The sequence below is a fragment of the Coptis chinensis genome, chromosome 2 (genome assembly GCF_015680905.1).
Source record: "Coptis chinensis isolate HL-2020 chromosome 2, ASM1568090v1, whole genome shotgun sequence".
Taxonomy (NCBI): domain Eukaryota; kingdom Viridiplantae; phylum Streptophyta; class Magnoliopsida; order Ranunculales; family Ranunculaceae; genus Coptis; species Coptis chinensis.
This window is the reverse complement of record NC_141457.1, coordinates 4,027,165-4,051,439: the sequence shown is the minus strand read 5'-3', so window position 1 is coordinate 4,051,439 and position 24,275 is coordinate 4,027,165. Positions and strand designations below refer to the sequence as shown.

General features: G+C 36.4%; 4 protein-coding genes across 10 annotated transcripts; 1 reads left to right on the top strand and 3 right to left on the bottom strand.

The window, feature by feature from the left end:
• Nucleotides 1-1,100: 1,100 nt before the first annotated feature.
• Nucleotides 1,101-6,025, top strand: LOC147514438 (uncharacterized). 3 transcript variants are annotated; one of them, XM_086583116.1, is made up of 7 exons: nt 1,101-1,241; nt 1,572-2,015; nt 2,169-2,231; nt 2,440-2,491; nt 4,052-4,600; nt 4,680-4,779; nt 5,154-6,025. In XM_086583116.1, exons 2-7 carry the CDS (start codon nt 1,621-1,623, stop codon nt 5,882-5,884), a joined length of 1,890 nt encoding a protein of 629 aa, XP_086439242.1. In that variant the 5' UTR covers nt 1,101-1,241; nt 1,572-1,620; the 3' UTR covers nt 5,885-6,025. The 3 variants fall into 3 exon arrangements, with proteins under 3 accessions (XP_086439242.1, XP_086439251.1, XP_086439239.1); XM_086583125.1 differs by having other exon boundaries at nt 4,052-4,609; nt 4,695-4,779; XM_086583113.1 differs by having other exon boundaries at nt 4,052-4,609.
• Nucleotides 6,026-6,256: 231 nt separating this feature from the next.
• Nucleotides 6,257-11,573, bottom strand: DDB2 (damaged DNA binding 2). 2 transcript variants are annotated; one of them, XM_086583138.1, is made up of 11 exons: nt 11,146-11,573; nt 10,974-11,064; nt 10,758-10,885; nt 9,666-9,788; nt 9,382-9,470; nt 9,144-9,264; nt 8,349-8,440; nt 7,886-8,015; nt 7,524-7,781; nt 7,261-7,457; nt 6,257-6,781 (listed from the first exon to the last, which is right to left on the bottom strand). In XM_086583138.1, exons 1-11 carry the CDS (start codon nt 11,389-11,391, stop codon nt 6,532-6,534), a joined length of 1,725 nt encoding a protein of 574 aa, XP_086439264.1. In that variant the 5' UTR covers nt 11,392-11,573; the 3' UTR covers nt 6,257-6,531. The 2 variants fall into 2 exon arrangements, with proteins under 2 accessions (XP_086439264.1, XP_086439259.1); XM_086583133.1 differs by having other exon boundaries at nt 7,524-7,772; nt 11,146-11,531.
• A 489-nt stretch (nt 11,574-12,062) lies between these two features.
• HMGB1 (high mobility group B1) lies at nt 12,063-17,862 on the bottom strand. 4 transcript variants are annotated; one of them, XM_086583144.1, is made up of 8 exons: nt 17,507-17,862; nt 15,464-15,552; nt 15,037-15,174; nt 14,894-14,951; nt 14,746-14,790; nt 13,855-13,935; nt 13,690-13,773; nt 12,063-12,282 (listed from the first exon to the last, which is right to left on the bottom strand). In XM_086583144.1, exons 2-8 carry the CDS (start codon nt 15,532-15,534, stop codon nt 12,247-12,249), a joined length of 513 nt encoding a protein of 170 aa, XP_086439270.1. In that variant the 5' UTR covers nt 15,535-15,552; nt 17,507-17,862; the 3' UTR covers nt 12,063-12,246. The 4 variants fall into 4 exon arrangements, with proteins under 4 accessions (XP_086439270.1, XP_086439276.1, XP_086439272.1 ...); XM_086583150.1 differs by having other exon boundaries at nt 15,037-15,171; nt 17,507-17,724; XM_086583146.1 differs by lacking the exon at nt 17,507-17,862 and adding an exon at nt 17,261-17,475.
• Nucleotides 17,863-19,749: 1,887 nt separating this feature from the next.
• LOC147514435 (Phototropic-responsive NPH3 family protein) lies at nt 19,750-24,211 on the bottom strand. The gene is made up of 4 exons (XM_086583107.1): nt 23,904-24,211; nt 23,750-23,819; nt 22,359-23,645; nt 19,750-20,392 (listed from the first exon to the last, which is right to left on the bottom strand). Exons 1-4 carry the CDS (start codon nt 23,939-23,941, stop codon nt 19,823-19,825), a joined length of 1,965 nt encoding a protein of 654 aa, XP_086439233.1. The 5' UTR covers nt 23,942-24,211; the 3' UTR covers nt 19,750-19,822.
• Between the last annotated feature and the right edge of the window lie 64 nt (nt 24,212-24,275).

Sequence of the window (24,275 nt, the reverse complement as noted above, 5' to 3'; positions counted from 1 at the left end):
AATATGTTGTATCCATATATATGCTATGTAAGTTTTTATGATAGGTTTGTTTTTTTGATGATAGCGTGGATACTTAAAAATAAGAATAGAGATTATTTTATTTTGAGAACCATCTCTTTTGTAAACAATATGCTAAATGTATCAAGTCTAAAAAAATCATGTGTATGTGGTTTGTTTGCGGTGTACAAAGTTAAATTGCCATAATTTTTCAAATGACATGATTGTAGTATTTGCTCCATGGCTCATTTATCCATATGGTAGAAATGGTGTGAACAAGATGCATAGAGGGAGAATGAGAGAAATGAGGAACTTCGATCGATTGAGTGTGGAGTATTTATTTTATTTTATTTTTCCCTTTCGTTACTATAATTAGTCTTAGGTGAAAAATTATGCAAAGTCTTCTTTAATGTTTAATGAGTTGTCTTTTAGTTTTAGAAGTAATTTGTGTTATGTATAAATATGAAGTTATATATTTTGGTATGGTTGATCTATGAGAATTGTATTGTTTGATTTTCAGGTTATGACAGGATTTAGGTTTTTGAAATGTTGAAAATACAAAGGAGACTTTGCTAGATTTTTTTATTTTTTTTAAAAAAAAATGATGATGCTCTTAATTGAAGACTCTCTCCCTTTATTTTCATCATTCTCATTCTGATATGTATTGAATTAATGAATGTATAAGGGTATGTGTAATGAGTTGGTTCCTGAGAAATAAAATGCATAGAATTGCAATAATTAAACTCACTTGAGTATGCGTATGAAATGATTATGAAGTATAAAACTGTTGGAAATGGTTATATCATCAATCCAATGCTACCATAGAGATAGTCTCTCTTGGGGTGTTGTTCAAAAGCAATGTGTCTAGAGTGCCGACTGGCACGGGCATTCACTAGTTATTATTAGGGTATGACAAAAACTTATGTTTTAGTTATGGATTATAGGAGTGTTTTTATGGGTGTGTCTGAGATCACTCCGGATTTTAATTGTATTTTTTAACAGTTATAATATTGAGTTTGTTTATGTGTGCATTAAATGGGCCGGGCCTCCAAGTCCAACCGTTAGATCATTCGTAACGTTCTAACGTCTGTCATTCGAAATTTCGAATAGCCACTTGGTTGAAGAGAAAATAAATAGTCAGGACTTGGGAGTAACAATAAATGAGGCCGGAAAAAAAAAAAAAAAAAAAAAAAAACATTCTGCAAACTAGTAGGGGAATCCACTGGATACAAATACAAATACTGGTATGTTTAAAATTGAGTCGTAATTTTATTGTAGCAATACTGCAATTGACATTATAAACCACTGGAAATAATGATCATGATATTCTTTCACATACAAGAATGTTTAGCACCAAAAGCCAATTAAGTCAAGGCAAATTTTAGTCCCCTACATTTCGTAATCAGTTGTATTAGTGTTTTGTTTGCTTTACCATATGAACTGAGCATGGACAAAGACAAACATTCAATTGACACTTCTCAAGATCAATTGTTTCTTACGCTAGCTTGTTGTTATGTATTGTTGTATATTTCCTTCGGAATATGACGTGGATATTTTTTTTATTTGTTACCAAGTAATTATGTCAAGCTACTCAGTTGAGCAAAACGAATAGAGATATCCTTGATGACTGAGTTATACTTACCAAAGCGTGTGAGAGCACAACGTGCTCGAAGGGAAAGGGAAAGGGAGATATATACACAACTGCGTATCTCAAGTCCTGCGTTGGCACAATGTGCACGGGCAGAAAGGAAGAAGATTCAAAAGATTGAGCATCAAGCGAGCGGTCAAGGCATATCAAATACTGCAGAAAGAGAAGAAAAAAATGATAAGAGGGAAGCCGTTAATAACGTGGTCACTTCTGAACCAGCAGTACATCCTGTTTCAAGGGAAAAGGTGCCCACTTGCACTCCATGCTATGAGACACCGAGAGTTCACTTCTTTACAACCAACCCGCGTCCATGGCTTAGACAGCCCCAATATTCTGTCTCGGCACAGAGTTCTATTACATCAATTACCCTGTGAGTGTTCACGTTTAATTCATGATTGATGCTATATATTGATGTCTTAACTCTCTTTATGTTTGCCTATCATCCTTGCAAGAATAGATCAACGTAAGCATCTAAGTTTGGAACTTGAATATTTCTTGCTGACCGAATTAGCTTTGTATTTAGTGGCAGAAATCCTCCTCCTGTAACAAGAATTGACACCTCCTCCTTGATGAACCACATAAACATGTAAGGCAGTCACACTCTTTATTCTTCATGTACTTGCCGTAACCATGTCCAATTAGCTTTCAAATTCAACAATGTGCAGATCAGAGTCATTAATTCTTTTTGCATTTTTTTTCTTCTTATGTACATAGTGATTTTTTCTTTTTAAATTCATTCCAATGTTTTTAGAATAAAATTTGATTAGTTTTGCGGTTTTGCCAAAATGGTGCAGCCACTGCAGCTTGAAGAACATATATCGTGTGGTTGAAGCTTCTAAAGATAAGGTGTTACTATTTAAACTTTACATTTTTGTATTATTATTAAATGTCTACATGATTGTGGAATTATTATATTTGATGAAACATTTATGTTCCTTAATGTTAGGAGGTGTGTCCTAGCATTCGAAGCATCTTAAGAGTGATTTATGTTTAATTATTATATGATGATTATAAAGTGTATGTATTCGATGAAACGTTGAAGCAAATTGTGGGATGCTTGAAGTTTTGTGGTGCACTCTAGCTTTTTTAGCATCCATCGAGTGATTTATGTTTACTTTGTTTAGTGATTGTTATAATGATTGTACATTGTATGTGTTTGCTGTTGCACCTTTTGCAATGTGTAATCTGTGTTTTGTTTTGTTTGTGGAAAGATACTTATGTTGGTTTGTGTAATAGACGCTTATCTGTTATTTGGATTCATATTGTGGAAAGGACTCCACGTGTTAATTGAAGTATACCAGTACATCCCACGCTGCAAAGTAAAACAAAATTAAGGGTGCTTCCATATTGAATGATAGCCAGGAATCTGGCCAGAACGCAAGATGCTTACTGTTGTATGCCTTACTCGATGTTGTCTGTATTCTTAGTGATGCTCCATGGTGAATGACTAAATTGTCAAAGTACACTGACTGTTATTGCTTCAAACATAAAACATGCATGAGACATGTAATCTTTTACCATTGCAAGTATCAATTATTTCTGAACTTGCAAAGGCACAAGTAGTCATTGTTTATACTTTATTGTGAGTCGTAGGTAAACTGGCATGTTGAAGTAATGCTGGTAGGCGTGGCAATCATTAGCACAAAATATCTCAAAATGCAATTTGATTGACAGTGTAGGTTATCAAATGTGTGTTACTTAGTTGAAGTTCCTTTTCTTTTTTCTATTTTTTTCTTCCTTGTTTTTGTTTGGATGAGATGCTGGAGATAAGAAAAGGGCATCTTTTAATTGATGAATTTTTTAAGAAAATTAAACTTCAAACCTTAAAAATAATGATTAATGTTAAATGATAATAAGTAATTCATAACTAAAAGATAATACAGAATCACTGAATCATGATGTAGAATTGAAAAATGAGAAAACAATATAGCCTAGCAAGTCCAGAACACTATATCTACACAATCACGATATAAAATGGAAAAATTAGAAAACTATATAGCCTAGTAAGTCGAGAACACTACGTCTGATTCTGTTGGAGCAGAGATTTGTTCCTTTTCTAACACCTTGAATGATGTGTGCATGATACGGTACAGAAACTTCTTTTCTATTAAAACTCAATATTGCCGTGATGCATGATACCTTGTAAATAAAATGATACACTAGCTGGTAACTACTATTTTAATTCTAATTGACTGTGACACTCAAGTTTTATATGCCTGCTCATGGTCGATCTATACAAGTTGTCTGTTTTTCATATGGTTCTTGGTTGGTAAGAGGTTTCGGTAGTGTGATTTCCCATCCATGAAATTTATGAGTTCTGGAGCATGCGTACTCTATGATTTATGTTACAAGACTCACAGATATTAAATTACTTGATGATATTGTAATCTTGACCTTTTCTTACAGGATATAGTCATAAAACAAAATCAAGATGAAATCAGAAAAACTGTTCCGGCACAGTCGCCGCACGGCAGCAACATTGGTTTAAGAAATGAAATTGTGAATGGATTAAGTCCAAAAAAGATGAATATCAAACAATCTGTTCCTGAAAGCAAAGCCAAGTCGTTACCACCTTGCAATAAGTCAAAGAGAGAAGTGACAGAGGGTTCCCTGTCTCTAACAACTCATCCCAAAAGAGAAGGACCCATTCGATTCATGGCTAAGCCAAGGACATCTTTTGATTTGGACATGCCAACCACAAAGGGTGAAGCAGCTGCTCATATAGAGAAGCATGACAAAACCCAAAGCTGGATTGATATGCTGTCTAGTACATCAGCAGGGTCGAATGATTTTCCAACACCGAGTTCAGCACAGGAGAAAATTAGCAGTGTATCTGAGTGTAGTAGTGTGACACTGCATTCCAGAGAAGGAGAACAGTGTGCTTCATCAGAATCGCAAGTGCAGACTTCTCAAAAGGATCTTGTTCGATCCTCATCGATTATCCTGAAAAGCCAGGTTTGGAATGTAAGTATTTGCTCCTAGGAGGGGTTTATCCTTAGTGATGTTGTTATGATCTCTTCTTTCACTTGCACAGGAGTTGAAACTACAGAATGAAGGGGAAGGAAAGCAGACAACTAAGGACACGGATACAGAAGACCAGTCAGAAGGAATGGTTTCAGAAGTTTCAGTAGAAGGTATGTAATAGTTCACAGTTTCACATTGTTTCATGGAATCATGGATGTGATTTTTTACTAGTTATAAGCATCAGGAGAAAGATAATATTTCATTGTGACATGCATAACCTCTCAAACTATTGATTAATATTAGTTGAAAAGAGACAATATTCTGTCACTTCTGTTGCTAACAAGCTGAGTGTTCTCTGGGGAATCTTTTGACTTTCAAGTTTTTTGTCATCCCCTAAACAAAATACACATTATGGTATTCTGGATCATAGACACAAAGCTCCCCAGTCATTTTAATGGTGTTCCATAAACAGGAAGTACATCACATGAAACTGCAAAGTGACGGAAATGTTCTGGTTTATCTAATTAATCCTTGCTTTGTGCAGAAGGTTCACCTGATAACCGAGTTACATCCCAGCTGAATGTAGCAGTTACCTCGAGAGAAGCTTCGATGCATGGCCATGAAGTTCCAAAGTCTTTGTGTTTGGCTAAGTGTCCATTGAATTTGGAAGGACATACAGATACTGGGAACCAATGTTACAAGGCCATAGAAGATGTAGAAAAGGAGACGGTTCCGCAAGCATTCTTGGTTGATCATAGAAGTGATGAGGTAACTTTTGAGAATGGAAGTTTGCCCTTTACCAAGAGCTATCCTCTTTGGGGGAATGTGGAGTCTATGGAAGTATTCCGTTTGATGCCTCAGCATCCCCATTTCCATCCCCTACAACAAGTGAATGAGTTACTTCGTGAAGGACAAGCTCTAGGTTACATGCTAACCTTTGCCAATGTGATTGACAAAGTAAACAAGGCTCAGCTCGATGAACCTTATAGCACTTTCGAAAACGAACTAGAGACTCTTATCGAGTTGGAAGCCAATGGCTTTAATGTTCACCCTGTACGAGCTCGGATAAAGAAGTTGCTAAGAATCAAAGATACCCGAGCACGGCTTCATGAGGAGTTCGAGCAAGTCAAAGGGCAGATTGGCAAGGAAGAAAAAGAAGAGTCGATAATTTCGGTAGTGGATGAAATTGACGAGAAGTTTAGGGAGCTTCAAGAATCGATAGCTGAAATTATGAAGCAGCAGCAAATGGTTGTAATGGAGAATAAGACCACATAAGTCTTCACAAGATTGAGGATTGATGGCACCTAACTTGAATTTCTGCAGGCTGTTGTTGATTTGATTAGTTTCAGATATAAACGTGTTACTAACTTGCTAAAACTAAGTTTTTACAGATGTTAAGAATCCAATTTTTGAAAATGATGCTTCTAGCTTTGGTTCAGAATGATTTGCTACCCAATGCCTTACTGTAGCATCTCTTTTTAATTTATAGCTGTCTCAAGTCTCAACCAGTCTTCAGAGTCACCCTCCACTAAACCATTCAATCCTAGCTCCTTTCTTTAGTGTTCGTTCAACTCTCTGATACATGCCCAACTGTATTCCATGTGTTAATATACTGGACAAGCTCCATGTGTTACTGCTATTCTTCCAGATTATAAAACCATTATACAGATTAGACTGCACAAAATACTATAAAACTTCCAGCAGAAATGTTCTCGCCCTATAAAAATGGAACTGGGTTACAAAAGAAAAGACCCCTAAACAAAAATGAAGACAAGGGTGTATACAAACTTAGTATCCATATATACAAAACAAGATTTGCTAGCAAAATTTACAAAAATGGTACATGAGATGCCTAAAACATTACTGCAAAATTTCATCTCCACGTAATGTAACATAATTTTACTTGGGACAATTTTGGACTTTTACTTGGATGATTTCGTAGACTTGGTTTTAAACTTGTTCAAAGTATAGCTACTTGGTTTTGCTTCAGATTTGTTGGATTTAGACTTCTTGCCCTTGGGGCTGAATGTATCATTGTCAGAATCATCATCACTTCCACAATCAAACTTCCCCTTGGGTTTCTTTCCAGATTTTCCACAGAGAATAATCTTCCTTTCGTCTTTCTCTTGGACAAGCTCAGAGTCATCTTTGGTCCTCCAAATGAAAAGTGACCTAATAATTGTAACAGTTAAAGGGACAGTAAACAACTAGGAAATGTAGGGTAGGAGACAGAAAATGTAACATACTTGCAAATGTGATAATAGTTCATAACATACAAGGCAGACTGCCAGAGGGAAAATTAAAGCCTTCCCCTTATGGTCTGACCTTTTTGATTTTACAGAAACTAAAATTTGACGAAATTGAAACTTTGGTGCTTGTTAATCTAAATTCTGGGTGAATTGAGTGTCTTGGTTGTTGTCTTTTCTTTTTTCATTATGGGTGTGTTCTTGTTTTCTTTGAAATCTACCTCTAGAAATTCTTTAAACGTCTCTACCTCTTACCAGATAAAAAACAAGAAAACAATAACTAAATATAAGGTTAGTAAGGAATCTCTAAGTTAATTAAAGGTCATCTGTCATCTAGATATAGCATTATATAGGCATGATGCGATTTAAAAAAGATGCAGCATAGCAAGAAGATACAACACTAACCTTGAGCTCCCAGTTGCCATGACATTGTCACGTGGATGTAGCTTGTTAACGGGACTTATAGTTGTGATGTTTGGTTCCATGACCTGAGCAACCAGTTGTCCTGTACTGGTGTCGATGAAGTCTATGGGGTGCAAGGCTGCGCCATTATAGTTCTCACTTATGTAGCGGCCAATAACTGCAAGAGACTCTGATGGGTCCTGCAACCAAAAGATACTTCAGAAATTTGAATGAAAGGTATTTCACACGAAATATGAATTAATCACCTTTGGATCCCATTCAGCTCGAAAAGGAGTCAAATGTCGGTTAAAATCATGGCTATGAACGATCTCTCGGCTTGGGGATTCCAAATTCCCAAAGATGGAATCCCATATTCGAATTCTGTTGTCCTGAGCTGTTGTAAGTATTTTGCTGCCTGATCTTGGAGAGAAATATGCTGCGTTCACAACACGTTTGTGTGGGAGATCTACGAGGGATGACTGGGCTTCTAATTTACGCATGTCCCAAATACGAGCCTGAGAAAACTAATATATATTTTGAAACTTGATCTAGAAATAAACATTTTGTAATTATCTATGTGGGTTAAATTAACATTGACCAATATGTATAATCAAGTTTTAGAACTTACAAAGTGATCATTCCCACAACTAAGAAGCAGCTCTGGCTGAACAGGGTTGCATTGCAGACCAACAACTTTGCTGCCCTTTTTATGGATTAAAATCTCCTCACCAGTCTTGTTGTGGGAGCGCATATCCATCCTGAAAATAGAATTGGGGAATTTCATCTAATTTCCGAGTTATCTTTTCCCTTTTTACCAGGAATGTGGAACTTTTCATCATTATCAAACTTGAATCGAACATCTACTTAAAAAAGATGGTACAAAAAAACACTGAAAATGGAAGACATTCGAGAACTAAGAAGCCATTGGAGAACTAGTAAAATGCTTGACATGCAGCCCATACAAGATGGGCTTGTTTCATTCCTAATTTTTATTAATTGGATGAAATCAACAAGTCCAAACATGTATTGAGATGTATCTACAATGAAGCTCAAACAACTCAGCTTCTTAAAGCATTAATTTATATACTCACATATAAAGATATCCAATGTTGTCTGCAACAAGCACAAGACTTTTATCTGCATTGACATCCATGCCATACAACATTCTCCAACTACTTGGACCCTAATAAAAATAAATAAATATATAAAATTAAACCATTTGCAAATTACAATGGAAATTGGAGACTAATTAAATATAAATAGATCCAAATATATGCGGTTTTCAAGTTTGCTTGTCTACTTTATTGATTTCCGCACAAGCTACTGCCTCATACGTGCTAACACACCCATCAATAGCAATTAGCTGTGAACTTGTCACAGATCTACAGATTAAAATACTTGGGGAAAAAATGGTTTCTTTAAGCATCTAAATGATTTCTGCAGACCTACAAAGGTGCCATTACAAACCAAGTACCAATAGAAGTTCCTTATCTTGCAATTATTTCGACAGGAAAACTTGACGAAGCATCAGGATAAAATGACCAGCTATGCCTACAATTTCAAAATTACTCGCAATAACAAAAAATGTGCGATCGAAACTAGATGTACAATACGTTCAACAAATTTGTTAAATCTCCAAACCCAAAAGAACGTGGGAAGGGAAAACAACATAATCTCCACATATATAGAAACTTAATCAAGCAACAAACTGGACCTGATTTTTGCTCAAAACTATGTAAATTTAAACAAAAAAGTACTAAAGATTCAATACAATTTCTGAAATAATTTACCAATCTGGTTAAATATGGACCGAGGTCAAAATAAAGCTTTCCAGGTGACCTCGTTAATATGAAATCGTTGAAGAAAGCTCAAGTGAAAAAACATACATGCCATCCATCAGGATTAAGATTCATCAAAGCAGATGACATCCCAGTCTCCAAGTCTGTGCAACTTATGGTCCCATCAGACGATGCTGCATATAAGGTTCCATCGTTGGATGGACTGAACCTGCATGCGATAGAAAAAGTTTCACCTTTCTTGTGTGGAACTTTGATATATATAAAAGGAAACTAACATGAAATGCTAAAGTAACATAAACTGTGTCTATTGAGGAGGTAGGCTCACCTCATATTGTTCAGGATACAAGAATGTATGTTGCTATAAACCGTCTTTTCATGTACTTTATCATAATCCCAAACTCCAAGTTGCCCTTTCTTTGTCATATAAAGAGAAGTAAGCAACAAGTACTTGTCAGCAAACAATTGCATTCCTTCCCTCTTATATCTCATGTAAAAGCTAATGAAAACGTTAATAAAGCAAAGCAGCGTGCACACACACACACAAATAAAATAAAATAAAAATAAAAATAAAATGGTTTCCTACAACAATTTAAATAAAGGTCTATCTACCTTATCCCCTGATAGTAGAATGTGATTATTAGTTGGATGAAACTCCAAGCAAGTTACGCGTCTACTGTGGTATCTGATAACCGCACAATCTACTTGATCTGGAACCACAAATGCTGGCTTGATCTATCAAACAGGCAGTAAAAGTTTAAACACAAACACCATGGAGATATTCCAATCACTAATAAAATTTCATTATCTTCTTTCAGTAGAACTTCAGAACAAACGGTCATGCTATTCAGATTTTTGAAGCCCCATACAGAAAAATACTAGAACAACTTACAAATACAGGGCCCAACTACCAAAGAAGTGCACATGCTCCATTTAAAAAAAATTAACATATCATAGAATCAGGTGCTGCATTTAATCTACAACTTATGAAAATTTCAATCAGTATTTTTTACCTTGCGGCATTCTTAAAAACTGTGTTACATGAACACACCATATTTCAAAAATAATCTGTGTTAGATACATATCCAAGTGTCCGACACGGATACATATTGCGTGTAATACACCTCAATTTTTGATACTTTGCTGTGTCAAAGACTTCGTATCCGTGTCAATGTAACTTAGCTTAAAAATAAATTTCATGTCGCATGAAATATAGTGTTAGTGAAAATGATACAATTTTGAGCCAGAAAATTTATTCTAAAAAGCCCTATCTACCAACTTCACAAAAAGTCATATGCAGCCACAAGGGCGGAACCAGGATTTCATGTCAAGGGGGAATACTATGGAGTTAAACTTAGAACCAAGTATATATAGGATGTTAAGTTGTTAAAAAATATATAGTATATATAGTATTTTAATTCTTCTGAGAACGATGGGGGGCGGTATAGCCCCTCCTAGCCCTGCTTTATGTCCACCCCTGTGCAGCTGAGGCGAATTTTGCTCTGGTCACAGACAATATCACATACGCAAATTTTGGGGGGAATCTATCTAAGAGATCATGTTCCAGTTGTGCTGATCCCAAAGAAATAAGTAAACACTAAAATACATCTATTTATAAAAAAAACAAATGGGAAAAAGTAAACGAAACAAAATGAATGAATTATTGAAAAAACAATAATAATTCCAAGTCTCACTCTAGCATACCTTAGGAACATTAGTTCTAATCTGTCGTTCGAACACAAAATCTAAAGGACTCCGAGTGCTCCTCTTCCGCGCAGGGACAACTCCATGTTCCATCGAAACTCTATGTGGGCAAGTCATTGTAGTATGACCTTACCATAACAAAAAAACATATATTTACTAGATTGAACATAAAAATGTTAAAAAGTAAAAGTTGGAAATGAGGGCAAGAATTATTACCAGGCATTTTACATAAATAACAAGGCTTCATTGGACAATCTATGTATGTAGCACCTTTAAATCCAGCTTCATGACCTGTTTGTTTACATACCTGAAAACCAAATACCATTTATTTTTATTTTTTTTTTAAATAATCAAACGTGTTTAAAGGAAAAGCCTAGAAAGAACATACTTTGCAGACTTTCTTGAGACTAATAGTTATTGGAGCCTTCCCTTTCTTCTTCACATCCTCTAAAACTTTTGCTTCCTTTTCATTCTCAATAACTTCTTCTTCTTCTACTTCTACTTCTACTTCTACTTCTACTTCATGATCAAAGTTTTGAGGCTCTTCTTCTTCTTCTGAAGAGCTTTCTTCAGAGTCAGTGTCTCTTTCTATAACAACTCTAGGGAATGACATTCTTCTAGTTGTGGGGGGCATTTTTGGGGAAAAAGATAAAAGCTTTGCAGAATTGGTGAAATGAGGAATGAGAAAACTGGGCGGGAGGGATTACAACTGACTTGAGGAAATGGAAGTTGAGGACGTTATTGTCCTTCTAAAGTCAAAGATTGTTGCTGGGATTAAAGGGGTGTGTTGGTAACAGGATTGATGAAAGTGTGTCTAATACGACGTGGTGACCTCTTCGACTACCCAATTGATTACAGAATTCCTGATATACCCTTTCCCGCTATCGATGGGGACACGTGTAAGTTGGAAACTTGTTTTAAATTACTAGATAGAAAGAATCTCCATAAGCAAGTCATACATATATACAAGTCCAGACCATTACAAAACCAGAATCAGCGCGTAGGGCATACATCGTAGTTGTCAGATCAAACTTGCCCGATGATTAAAGGAAAACTAGCGGACGTCTCTAAGCATGTTTTTAAGATTCTACGAGCAATTTACATGCTTAATGAAGGCAGTGATTCTGTAATGAAGTGTTTCCAGACTTCATTTAGGTACCTCCTAGTTCACATGAGACTTGATTAGTAAAATTGGGACGATACTGAATAGTAGCTCGCTTGGAATGTTAGGATCGGAAGTAATCTAGTATCTACCTATTCGGCTATTCCTGACTCCTGAGAGGGTTAGAAATTGACTCGTAACTGTGGAACTGTTGAAACAAATATATATGCATAATAAATACAGATAGTATCTTGGGACGACAGCAGCACTGTGACCCGCATTTTTCACATTTGAAAACCTATACACATGATCTTAAATATTATCATACAACATCGAACCAATATCTTGGTCCAAACCATAACGCCAACGCCCACTAGGCTGACTGGTTCATTCATCATCGTCGTCGTCATCCTCCTCCTCCTCCTACACATAAAAAGTTATTTTCATTAAGTGCTACCAGCTTATAACAAAAAGGAAACGGGGAGAGGAAACAATCACCTTAACTGAAAATAAAGATAACATGCATTAATGCATCCTAATTGATGATTTGCAATCTTATGCTCAGGGAAGTGACAACTTAAAATAGAACAGGTAACCAGTACAAAATGGATGATCTAGTGCACTAGACTCCTATAAGTGTAGGTTCTTCTCCCCTCCACCCCCCACCGTGCGCGTGCGCATATGCAGAGAGGCTGATTCCTCAATTCCAATACAAGACGTCAAGACCCTCCAATTAGGCAACCTGGCTGCGGGCCAACTGGCCCCTAAAGTACACTTAAATTGCAAATGCAATGTGTGTCTGTATGTATTAATGTATGTGTTTCTGTGTAACTACACATTAAGTACACAAAGGATAGTTGACATTAGCCAGAAATCTTCTAAACTGAAAACTTAACAGTCTATCATATTCTTGATTCTGTTCAAGAGCCAATTTGCAATAGCTCAGACGATTTTAGAACTAATTATAAAGTATAATATGGCTTCTGTCAGAATTTAAAAATCATATTTCAAAGTGACCATCATGTGTAAGAATTACATCAGCAACAGAGCATGACAAATTCAATTTCCCCCTCAGGATTCAAGATGCAAAGTAAAACACGAGCATTTCAAACTCGCAAACGCCCATATGGAGATCAACACCATTATAAACAACTCCCAAGGCAATGCAATTTAATACCAATAGAGTTTAAGTCAAAAACAAAAGCAAGTAACTCTTTTATTTAAAAAAGTGATATTCATTTAAAATGATAACGATGAACCACAAAAGCTGCATAGACTTCACAATATCAAGCCCTTTATGCATGAACTTCAAAAAAAAGTTTAATATAACTACTAAATCAACCACATGTATATATTTTATTTTCCTATTGTGGTGTCCATGCAAATGTGGAATGTGAATGCGAACAGCTCTTAGTGATACGATGAAACCTGAGTTGCATGGGTATGGGTGCGAGTCCGGTCCAGAGGTTCAGACACAGCATGGTCTATACACCAGACTCTATCAGACTCGTGGACACAGCTAAAATTCCATTTGATTTTAATTTTTATTAAGAAAACTATTTGACAAGAGGGTTATAGAAAAGATAAGTTAAATTTTCTAGTTACAGGATTTCAATTCTAGTATTATATGCTTCCTTGAGTCATCTTATTTAAGGTACATTATCATCCACCTCTTCATTTGGAAGTGTCCGTGTCATATCTGATTCGTGTGTCCGTGTAGACACGCCGACATGGAACATGGCACAAAATATGAAGTACCCGCGCAACAGAGGACAAAACAGTACCAATGCGGCAATAATATGTAAACAAAAAGCAGGTAAGGAAGCTTACTTCTTCACTTTTGTCATCATCTTCACCGCTCACCTCAGACTTTGACCTATCAGATTCCTCATCAACTTCCTCATCCACACTTTCCTGTGAGTAAAGTAAATATAAAGGGTAAGTAAGCTCTTCAAAAAGCATAATTTCGCAAGTGCTGGTTTGCTGTGCACTAACCTGTTTCTTGTTGTAGGATGCCATAAGCTTTTCATACTCGGACTTCCTTTTCGCAGCTTTGGCTTCATAAGGAGCTTTCTCCTGCCAACACCAACCACATAGACAATAAAACTCACACACTCTAACAGAATTGTATAAAAAATAAAACTCTTTAACTTGCCACATTTTCCTAATGGTACATGTCTATCTGTTCATAATGATCAATACTCCGATTCTGACCTACACTTTGGCACTGACCTTGACCAAATTACTGAGAGACTCAGTATGAAAGGAACAATTTACTAGTGTTGAGATGTTTAACCCCACATGGGATATGTTAAGGCTTGCATAAAAATATATAAGTTCTGGAGCCTCTCCATTTATCACCAATTGGTTTTAAGTTAGATGTTCATCTTCTACATGGCACCAAAGCGGGCTATTGTTGTTGGCCCAAGGGCTTGTTGTTTACTCCAAATCACCCAAATATGTTTGTCTATGTGTTAGGCTCAAATAATGTCACATGTGAGGTAGAGTGTTGAGATGCTTAGTTCCACATGGGATATGTTCAGACTTGCATAAAAATATATAAGTTTTGGGCCTCTTTACTTATTACTAATTGGTTTTAAGTTAGATTCCCATCTTCTACAATTAGAATGCTTTAGCTGCTTAGGAGAGAATAATGTCGAAGACTCATTGCCCAATATTTCAACACCTTAACAAACAACAGAAGTACATAGACTTTCGATCCATTTGATGCTTAGACCAGCCATTTTGGGAGACGCAAAGCTTTTGAAATACCTTTTCAAATACAATGATAAATAAAAACTACCAAACTTAGAGAGAATGGAGAGTAATGGGTTACATATGATATTTAAACCAGAACTATTCAACTTCAGCCATTTGAATACTTACAACACGAGACAAGGATTTCCACTTCTCTCCTCCAGCTTTCCCAACCTTTAGGTAGAGCATCAGTAAACAAAACAAAATAGACAGTCCACAAGTTAAAATACAAAACAAGAAGATCAACTAAGTTTTGAAAAGTTTAAAGTCTACTTACAGCTGAAACAGCCTTATTATTTGGATGCTCTAGTTTATAAGTCTTTCTGAACTCTTCCCTGCACAATTTTACATAATAATTAAGATCTTATAACAAAACTGAAACACTGAAATGGATAATCTAACAAAAGAATGGATGCTTACAGAAACACAAAAAAGGCACTTGGAGGCCTCTTTGGTTTGTTAGGGTCTTTCTTGGCCGGTTTTGCCGGTTTTGCCTTTGTTGCCTGTCTTTTGCTACTCTTACCAACTTTAGCAACAGCCTTTCGCTTCCCAACTCTTCTGAAAATTAAAAACATGCATAAACAAATAATTTCGGAACTCATAAATGACAAGAAAAAAAGGTACTGGATCATATGTTCCCACAGAACTCTTGTCCTTCTCTGTAACGCATGCCACATCTTCTTTAACTAATTCACTTCTTTCAAGAACAGACACCATGATCAAGGTAGAAATGGCGTATGCTCGAGAAAGGACTAAAAGTAGGATTTAAAGACGTGGAAAGTTAATTGGCTTCAGTCTTTCACAAATATAAATAAAGATCTTTCTATCGAGATAGCAATAAACTAACTTGTCCTCGGCAGGCTTCAACGTTTCCTTTGTGTCCTTCTTCACTGCCCCCTTCCCTTTGGTAGGCTTCATCGGAAGTTAAAAAAGCCCCTGAAATGAAAAATGATACGATAGATTAAGGAACTGAACAGTAGAGCTAGTGGCAGACCCAGAAATATCGTTGAGGGTATTCAACCTATCCACTCATCTGAAAAGCAACCCGATTGGGAAAATTTTGTGTGGCAATTTTGAGGTCACAATGTTTTTGGACAGCTCGTTAGGTTAGAAATTTTTATTGTTCGGAAATATGAAAAACTAAATTAGAATATACAAAACTTCTAATCTAGATGTGCTTACTCAAATGTTTTAAAGTAGTAAGAGAATATAATAGAATTATAGCACTATTGATGTCCTGTAAGATAGTAGACTATATATTTAACGGGGAGGGATCCATATACAACACTTTTTGTACAACGGTTTATACAACACCTTTTTTTAAGTTGAACTAATGGTTGATACTTTGTGTATATGATCTTACCACTATATAGATCATATCCACAAAATTTTAGATCATTTCAAAATCTCTACCCCTTTCAAAAATTGATTTGAAAATAGAGTTTATTTTTAACGGTCGGGATTTAAAATTTTGCAACCCTCTTTTGACTTATTTAGAAATTTTCGAATGAGCCGATTTTTTGTAGAGATGTTATCCATAGTGGGAAGACGACATCCACAAAAAATCAAGTCGTAAACAAATTTGTAGAGGGAGATGGAGGCCATTGCATAAACTGTTGTATATGGATCCCTCCCCATGTTTACTTTGTATAACAATTGAGGGTAATCAAATGGATACCCTCACGCCTGCCTGGTCTGTCCCTGAGTAGAGCTAACGTTCTCAGAACATTCAAGTATACAATATCACCCTCTTCTTTTGAGTTTAATACTAACATTATACTTTCTTTCTTGTTTTTTATCAGTAAAATTCACATTGTATATATATAATAATGATAATAAAGATTACAATGTTTTCGGTCTAAGTAGCAAAGAGCTACTCGGAAACACCAGCGGGAATGTATAAGAAATACTAACATTATACTCCCGGCAGTCTGTGTAACAAACTATAGAATAGAAATAATATAAATTATTTTTTACTTATTCAACCACAATTCATAAAATTCACAGAAGTTCAATGGGGACTAACAGCGTGAAATCCTGCCGGAGAATTAAGTAGCTTATATGAGATGTGAATGATAGAGAGTCAAATTATAGTTTACACGACACATGTTGCATTGGGAAATTATATATTTATCGGGACAAACGGCCATACCAGATTCACTACCCCTCCCTACAATTCCCGACTTCCCATATCAGATCGTGTGTACCCTTTTTAGGGTACGTTCGCAAATCAAACCACTACTTCTAACGTCCCCAGTGTTATAGAAGAGCAAATAAGAAGAAAAAAACAGCAGTACAGAATATAAAAAATAGCAATGTAGTACTAATCTTTATTTTCTCAGCGCATTCTCATGGCTCTTCCCCTCTCTTGTAGCAGTATAGGCTATTGGAAAGATCATATAAATAAATTAGACTAGCGATGCTTGAATGAACTGATTCTTTTGTATCAAAGCAAATTACTACTCAAAATAGCGAATCAATTCAGCCTACCCAACGTACTACTCGATCCGTGTTTCTGGTAACGTTGGTTCAAAACACTTTCAAAGCTTGTAAAAACCTTGAAAATTTGATTGCAAAACAACTTTTTCAACAATCCTAACCAACTACTAGTGCTACATAAATAACAAAACTGCGCAGTGTATACCTGCTTCAGTTGTCTAAAGTCAAGATCTCAATCCCAACTAATTGCATATGTCGTAATCCTCCACCATCTAAACCCACAAGTTAATAGTATACATGTATGAAAAAAATACAAGAAATGTGTAGAAAAAATGTTCACGTGAAGGAATCTTATAATTCTGACTCAAAATAACCTTAGAAGAAGTATTTTGCAAAAGAATCTTCTATCCATCTAACAAGAATAAAATAATAAAAAATAAAATAAGTTTACCTGATGAGATTCTCGTACTGAGTACGGGAGAGGAGAGTGTGTTGTTGTTTCTCTCGACTTCAGTGTTCACTACTTCAATTCAACGCAACGTTGACACTTGGTTATAGGATAAGTCATGTCTCTATTGGGCTTCATTAAACGGGCATGATCCATTGACCCGTGGATCAAGGAGAAGGAGGATCGTCTCGTCGTCATACGTTTCTGTCACGACTGGGATCAAACTTGTATGTATGCAGGTACATCAATTTATAACTGATTCGCTTTTTTACTAATTATTATTTCTCATCTATCTACTTGCTGATGTAATTTCTGACGAGTGATCTTTTGCTACCAGCGTTGGTTCCTCCAAGCGCTCCAAGAGAATTATCAGCCACACTCGCACAAAATTCTCAAAATTTCCAATTTTACTAGTTTGCCCATTATAAGTTATTACTAATAATTAAAAAATAAATAAAAATGAAAAAACAAAACAAAACAAAAAATAAGAATCAAAATATAAAAAACACAATGGATGCATTAAGAACAAGCTAACAAGAAGATGATATTATTATTATTAACTCGTTTTTGCAAGAAGAAAATGAAAAAGAAATACACACGTGTGTTGGTTTATTCCACTTTACATTTTCTTTATTTCTTCTTTTTATTTCCTTTACGAGGGACAAACTAGTAAAATTCGGAATTTTGAGATTTTGTGCAAGTTGTAACTTTCTTTTTTTTTGTGAAAAAGATGAGATGTGGCTCAAAATTTCCTTGGAGCTTTGGAGGAGCCAACGCTGGGAGCAAAAAATCACTCATTTTTTATGACCAGGTCCTGACTTCAACAAATATATGAGTTGTATGACCCTTCAACTGTTACGTTCTTTTTCGGTAACAAGCACATTATGATTGATCTTGGTACTAGAAAGTGGAAACAATAGCAAGATCAACTGGGCCCTCAAAGATAAGCATGAATTCATTGACATTGTCGAGATTGTGTACCAATCAGCTCTGACCGTTGCCACTCTTCCAGTTCCTCTGAAACTAGGTGGCTGACCTTTTATTCCTTGTACGTGGTTTAGGGTTTAATCACAGACGCTCATCATTCAGTCATATTATAGTAAGAACAAAGTTAAGAGGTTAATTGCAGAAAAAGGATGGCCTCCAAGCCTGTGTAAGACTTCAGCATCAGGGCGGAATGTGCATAGTTCTATTGTTATTTGCACACTCTACAGGCTACAGCTAAAGTTCCTACCATTGGTTCTGTACTGCAACTCCAATTGACACTAGTTTGTTGGAGGGAAATATCCTTTTCAGCTGAGAAAGCCACAACACAATCCAAATCTAAAAACCTTTATGGATGTGGTCGTATGGATGTAGAGACTTGGTAGAAATAGTAGCAGTAAACTAACTTTCATGACAAATTAGAGCCATTGATGATATAACTTTACCATCTAAGATTTGCATAGATTTGTACGTTCTATCCTTGCTAATCTGCAGTGCGCATATCAGATCGATAGACCTGACAAATACCAGCCAGGATTCATTGCAGTGACTGTTGGGTCTGAAACTACTCTAAGGGTGTGTTTGTTATGATGGAAACACTATGGAAAAGAAAGGAAAGGAAAGGAAAATAAGAGTGGTCCACCTTTTCCATAGTTTTTAAGACGTTTGTTTACCCATGGAAAGGAAATGAGCTTTTCCATATGAAAACAAATGGAAAAGGTTTTGTGTCCTTAGCTAACCCCTGAAAATTTTGTGGAAATGAAAGGAAAGGAAATAGATAGATAGGGACTTACTACTAATACACTCATGACCCAACAGTACAATTATTCTTTTCTATAGCTTTTGCAAACAAACATAATTATTCCTTTCCCCAGTTTTTACTTTCCTTTCCCCATTTTACCAAATACATACCATTTAAAATTATTTCATTTCCATTTCATTCCATAGTGGACCACCAATTTTATTTCCTTTCCTTTCCATGAGTTAAAATTTAACAAACACACCATAAATGTAGAACGTAAGAATTTTGGTTGGATTATCATATCTACAGAACAATATTGAAAAACATCGAAAGCACAACCAGAAAACTTCAAGTCGAGAATAACACTACGAACAAAGCATTACTTACCCTTTTGTTAATTATCAATGAAAAAAATAATAATAAATAAATAGAGGCGCGTATCTCCCAAACTAGCTTTTAGGTCTTCAAATGTAATGCACCACTGTTATCAGTGTCCATTGCAGTGAACGAAAAATGGAAATGAACGGAACAGAAAAATCAAATAGATTTATTTAGAGTACAACAGAAGACAGTGTATCAATATGTCCGACGAGCTACTCTAACAATACTAAGCTGGAATTTCTGTTATGTCTACCCTTCTTAGCCTCCACAACTGTTCGTTCGTGGGAATCACAGACTTGAGTCTTGAACTTGCACCCAAACTTCTTACCAAGCGTGTTTCTCCAACCGACAGTATCTGGTGAGACAGTCTGGTCAATCTTCTTTATGACCTTCTTCATAGTAGAGCACTCGCGTTCCAACTCGTGCACTCTTGATCTCATGCTATCCATGTCCAACCGTAGTACCTGATTCTCTCTAATTGCTGTGTTCCATGTGTTATTATCCTGGACAAGTTCCATGCATTGTCGCTGTTCATGCTGTTGTTGTTGTAGATGCAGAAGTGGAGGACGGGCAGATTCTGGATGTACTAGATCAGCAGCCAGAAGTGAGCCGGCAATTGCATTGCGTAGCTGGAGCTGCTCAAAGAAGAGAACTTGTACTACTGCACGTAAGGGAAGTCGCTCATTTTGTGCAGCGTGAGTGCACGCCTCTAATGTCAGCTTCTGGCAATCCAACACACCACAAATATTCTCTCTCTCTTCTTCTGTTATTCCGGGATGTGCCTGCACTTTTGTCTCAGAAATGAATCTTTGTCCAAAATATCTTAAGTATCAGTGAATTTTAAAATGTTGGGGCTAAAACATATTAGAACATCACTGACATACATCATAATCAACCTTAGGTAAAATTATGGTTCTACGGGTGACATATTTTCGTTGGTAGTCCACCCCATACTACATTACTAGAATTACATGACGACATATGATCGAACATAACCAAATTCACTGAGTTCTATACCCCAAATTAATGACGTTTATATAATTATAGCAGAAATGCAGAATGCTAGCATACAACGCCATTGTGAGTAGCATAAGTACCATATTATACTCACTGAAACAACATTACATGTTGTGGGATTCCCATAATACACTCCATATCTCAAATCACAACAAATTGAGGTGACATGGTATATAACTGGCATTGTCCAGAACTCAGGAACAAGGTTGGCTGAGAAACTAAATTGCCAGTCTGAATTAAGCCACATGTGCCTGTCCAGGAAAGTGCTCAATGTTTGTTGTTGATTGTGTAAAGACTAAAGAGATGCACAGCAAAATGACATCTTGTATGAATTTCAAATCTCATGCATATATGGCATATCACATTATCAGTGTACACCATTATCGTTTGAGGATTCCTAGTATCATGCCCCTTTATGGGGGTAGGAGTGTAGGACCATTCTATCTCTATAGAGACCAAAAAAAATGACCGTATACAGTATACTTGCAAACTAAACATGCTGATTTAACTCAACCGACTGACTCGGAGTCCTTAGCAAGTTGACCACTCACCTCCATCTTCCATCCTCTCAGATTTCAACAACCACCGGTCACAGTCAACAACGCTGTCGCCACTCTCATTTCTCTCTCTTTATTCTCCCTTTCTTTTTATCAAGAAATTACTTTTATTTCACTCAATTTCTTCTTCCTCTCCACACCACAACCACTCACCACATGGTTGATTCCAAAAATTAAAGAGTGTAGACTGTTGGGTTTGGGTTATGCTTTATTTGTGAGCTTACTATCTTTTGTTTTTTGGGATAATGGGATTGGAAGCTCTCCTAAAAAATACTCATAATAGTGATAGTGCATTGAAGATTTAACTTTCTTACATTGTTTCTGGGGTCACATGTGTTCTTGATTTAAATCTATGTGTGAATGTATCATTTCAAATTGTTAGGGCATCTAATTTTTAATGCTATCTTGTTATATAATCTCAAACTTGTTAATTGTTCAGTGGAATGGAAGTAGGGGTTCTTTTAAATCAGTTAAGCCAGACTAGAAAAGCAAATAAATAAGATGACCGGATTCCGTCGAGGGAGACGAGTTGGTAGCTGCTTTGGAGTGGACGTCAACTTTTTCAGAGCCTGGAGGGAGACGAGTTGACTCATTGAGTTATATTTTTTTTATCTTCTTACTAATAAATTGGAACCTTAAGAATAGGTGAACAATTAGCATTTTCTTGTCTCTATAGAGGTAAGATGGTCCTGCCCCCCATAAACAGGCACGCTAGCAATCCTCTGTTTGTTATGCCCAAATGTGCATGCCAATCCACACCCAGTCACCCAAAATCAGGACACATTGGGCATTTCTGTGTAGACGAGGAAATGTTCCCTATTGCCTAAGAGCAAGTCCAATGGAGAAGTCTAATGGAGAGCTGCTAAAAAGTGTTACATAGGCTTTTTAGCTTGTCCAGCCAAATTTGGCACCCCAAAATTAAACAACTATTTCAATGTGTTTTATATTTTGAAGTGCTAAATGTCCATTATTTTGTAACTTAAGTTGGATTTTTTTTTTTTGGACGGACGGCACAGTTTATGCCCTCCGTCGAAATTTAAAACCCTTTTGGCAGTCCATTGAAATGATATTTTTGTAGATGGAAGTGCTATATTTGTCTTTAACAGCCCATATATTAGACTTGCTCAAAATAATGCACGCTAAAAACTTGACATAATCGAAAATGTGTACGCACCTTTAGATAAACATCGACGGCTCTGTACAAACCATCATCAAACAATCTAGCCTGATCAGGAAGTGCAACCGCGAGATCATAAAATTTCTGCGGTTTTAAATTGGCATCCGAAGCAATCTCAGAAAGATACCCATCAATCAATTTCCCAACCAACATTACCGGATTAATCAGTGGTGACGATAATCTACCACCACATTCTTCTAAATCTCCACTGTCCATTTCAATCACAGATCCCTCACCCAAATTATTATCCAAATAATACCCCAAAATCCTCTCTACACACTCCACATCATACAACGTCTCAATCAAATAAGAATAACTCGGGATCAGAAGATCATCTAACGATGCATTCTCCAATCTCAACGCGATCTTTTGCTCCAAAACAGTTCGGCAAGATTCTGAAACGTTGAGAATATTAGCTGTCCGTAATAATCCAAATAAATGTCTTACACCCGTTGTCGAGGTACTACTACTGTTCCTCTTCTTGTTCTTCTCAAGGGGCAAATTCGTAATTATAGTCTCTATCAATTCTCTCTGTTCAGCTTCTGTAACTACCATGGAACTTGTTGACGATAATTTCCTTGTGGAACGAGATAGGCCTGGAATTGATTTTTTCGCGTAAATGATTAGCGAGTTTTCCACTATTTCAGAACTCAGATCTTGAGCTTTCATTGCAGAAATCAAGCGTTTATACAACGGTAAGCTTAACAATGCTAGATCTTCAAACCATGAATCAGCATTCTTCTTGCGGCGAGCCCCAGTATCGATTCCATTCCATAAGATCTGATTCGCCTCGCTAGACCCTTCGTTAATTGGCCATCCGAAGAGGGATGGATCAGTTGAAGATGCTCTTGCAGCAATGGAATTGATCAACCTTTGAGGAATGTCTATAGTTTCTGCTAGAGACATTATTGCCTCGCAAGATTTGAGCGTCTTTATGGATTCTTTCACACTTTTGAGGACTGATTGTGTGAGGAATGTTTCAGTTCTGGATATAAGATTCTTTTCTGAATAGTCTTCTGCCATTTCTAAAAACTCTCCGGCGCAACGGAGTGGTACTACATTTGAGGAAGTTAGCTCAAATTTTACGCCGTAACAGAACTTCGCAGCGAGCTCAAATGTTTCTGAACTGCCCGGGAAATCTTGTAGAGTGATGTGCAGTTCAATTCCATTGTCTTCGACTTCCTCTTCTCCTTCTTGTTGTTGCTGTTGTTCTGCTTCTTCAGTAGAAGTTTCTTGCTCAGTTATTAGTTGGTGAAGCTTTCTACTTTTCGACATCAATGGAAACTAGGAAAACAAGACAATGGGGAAAAAAAAATGGACTCAGAAGCTTACAACATTTTAACATAACTAAAATCTTATAAAGTTTGTAGCTAGATAGCTAAGGGTACCTTATGCAAATGAAAACTCATGTCATCGACTTCGATCACAATGTCACTAGGCAATCCAGTAGTGCAAAACCTGCAAAATCCAAATCAAGAAACTCCTTTATATGTTAAAAAAACAAGAACCAAAAATTGATAGAACAAAAAAACTAGCACCTACCATGCTTGGCCTTTGGAGCTGGATTTCTCAGGAGCCATTTTCCTACAAGAACAAAATTTACAACAAGTTCATGAACATGAGAACATCACATCTTCAACTCAACATGTTTACATGAAAACACATGGTATGATGAGGAAATGAAAGGGAGGTGTCTTTTGGTGTATTATGTGTTTGATTGTAATGATGAAAAATAAATTACTTTGGGTGACACCAGAACTTTATTGAAGTGAGGAGAAAGGAAAGAAAGGATACCTAAAGTTGAGATGGGACAAATGGATTAGTTTTTGCTTTTTCAGAATCTCACTTTCAAAGCTAAAAAAGAAAGAAACGACAGAGAGAAAGGATGTTTATTAATTCATTCAGTGTGTTGCT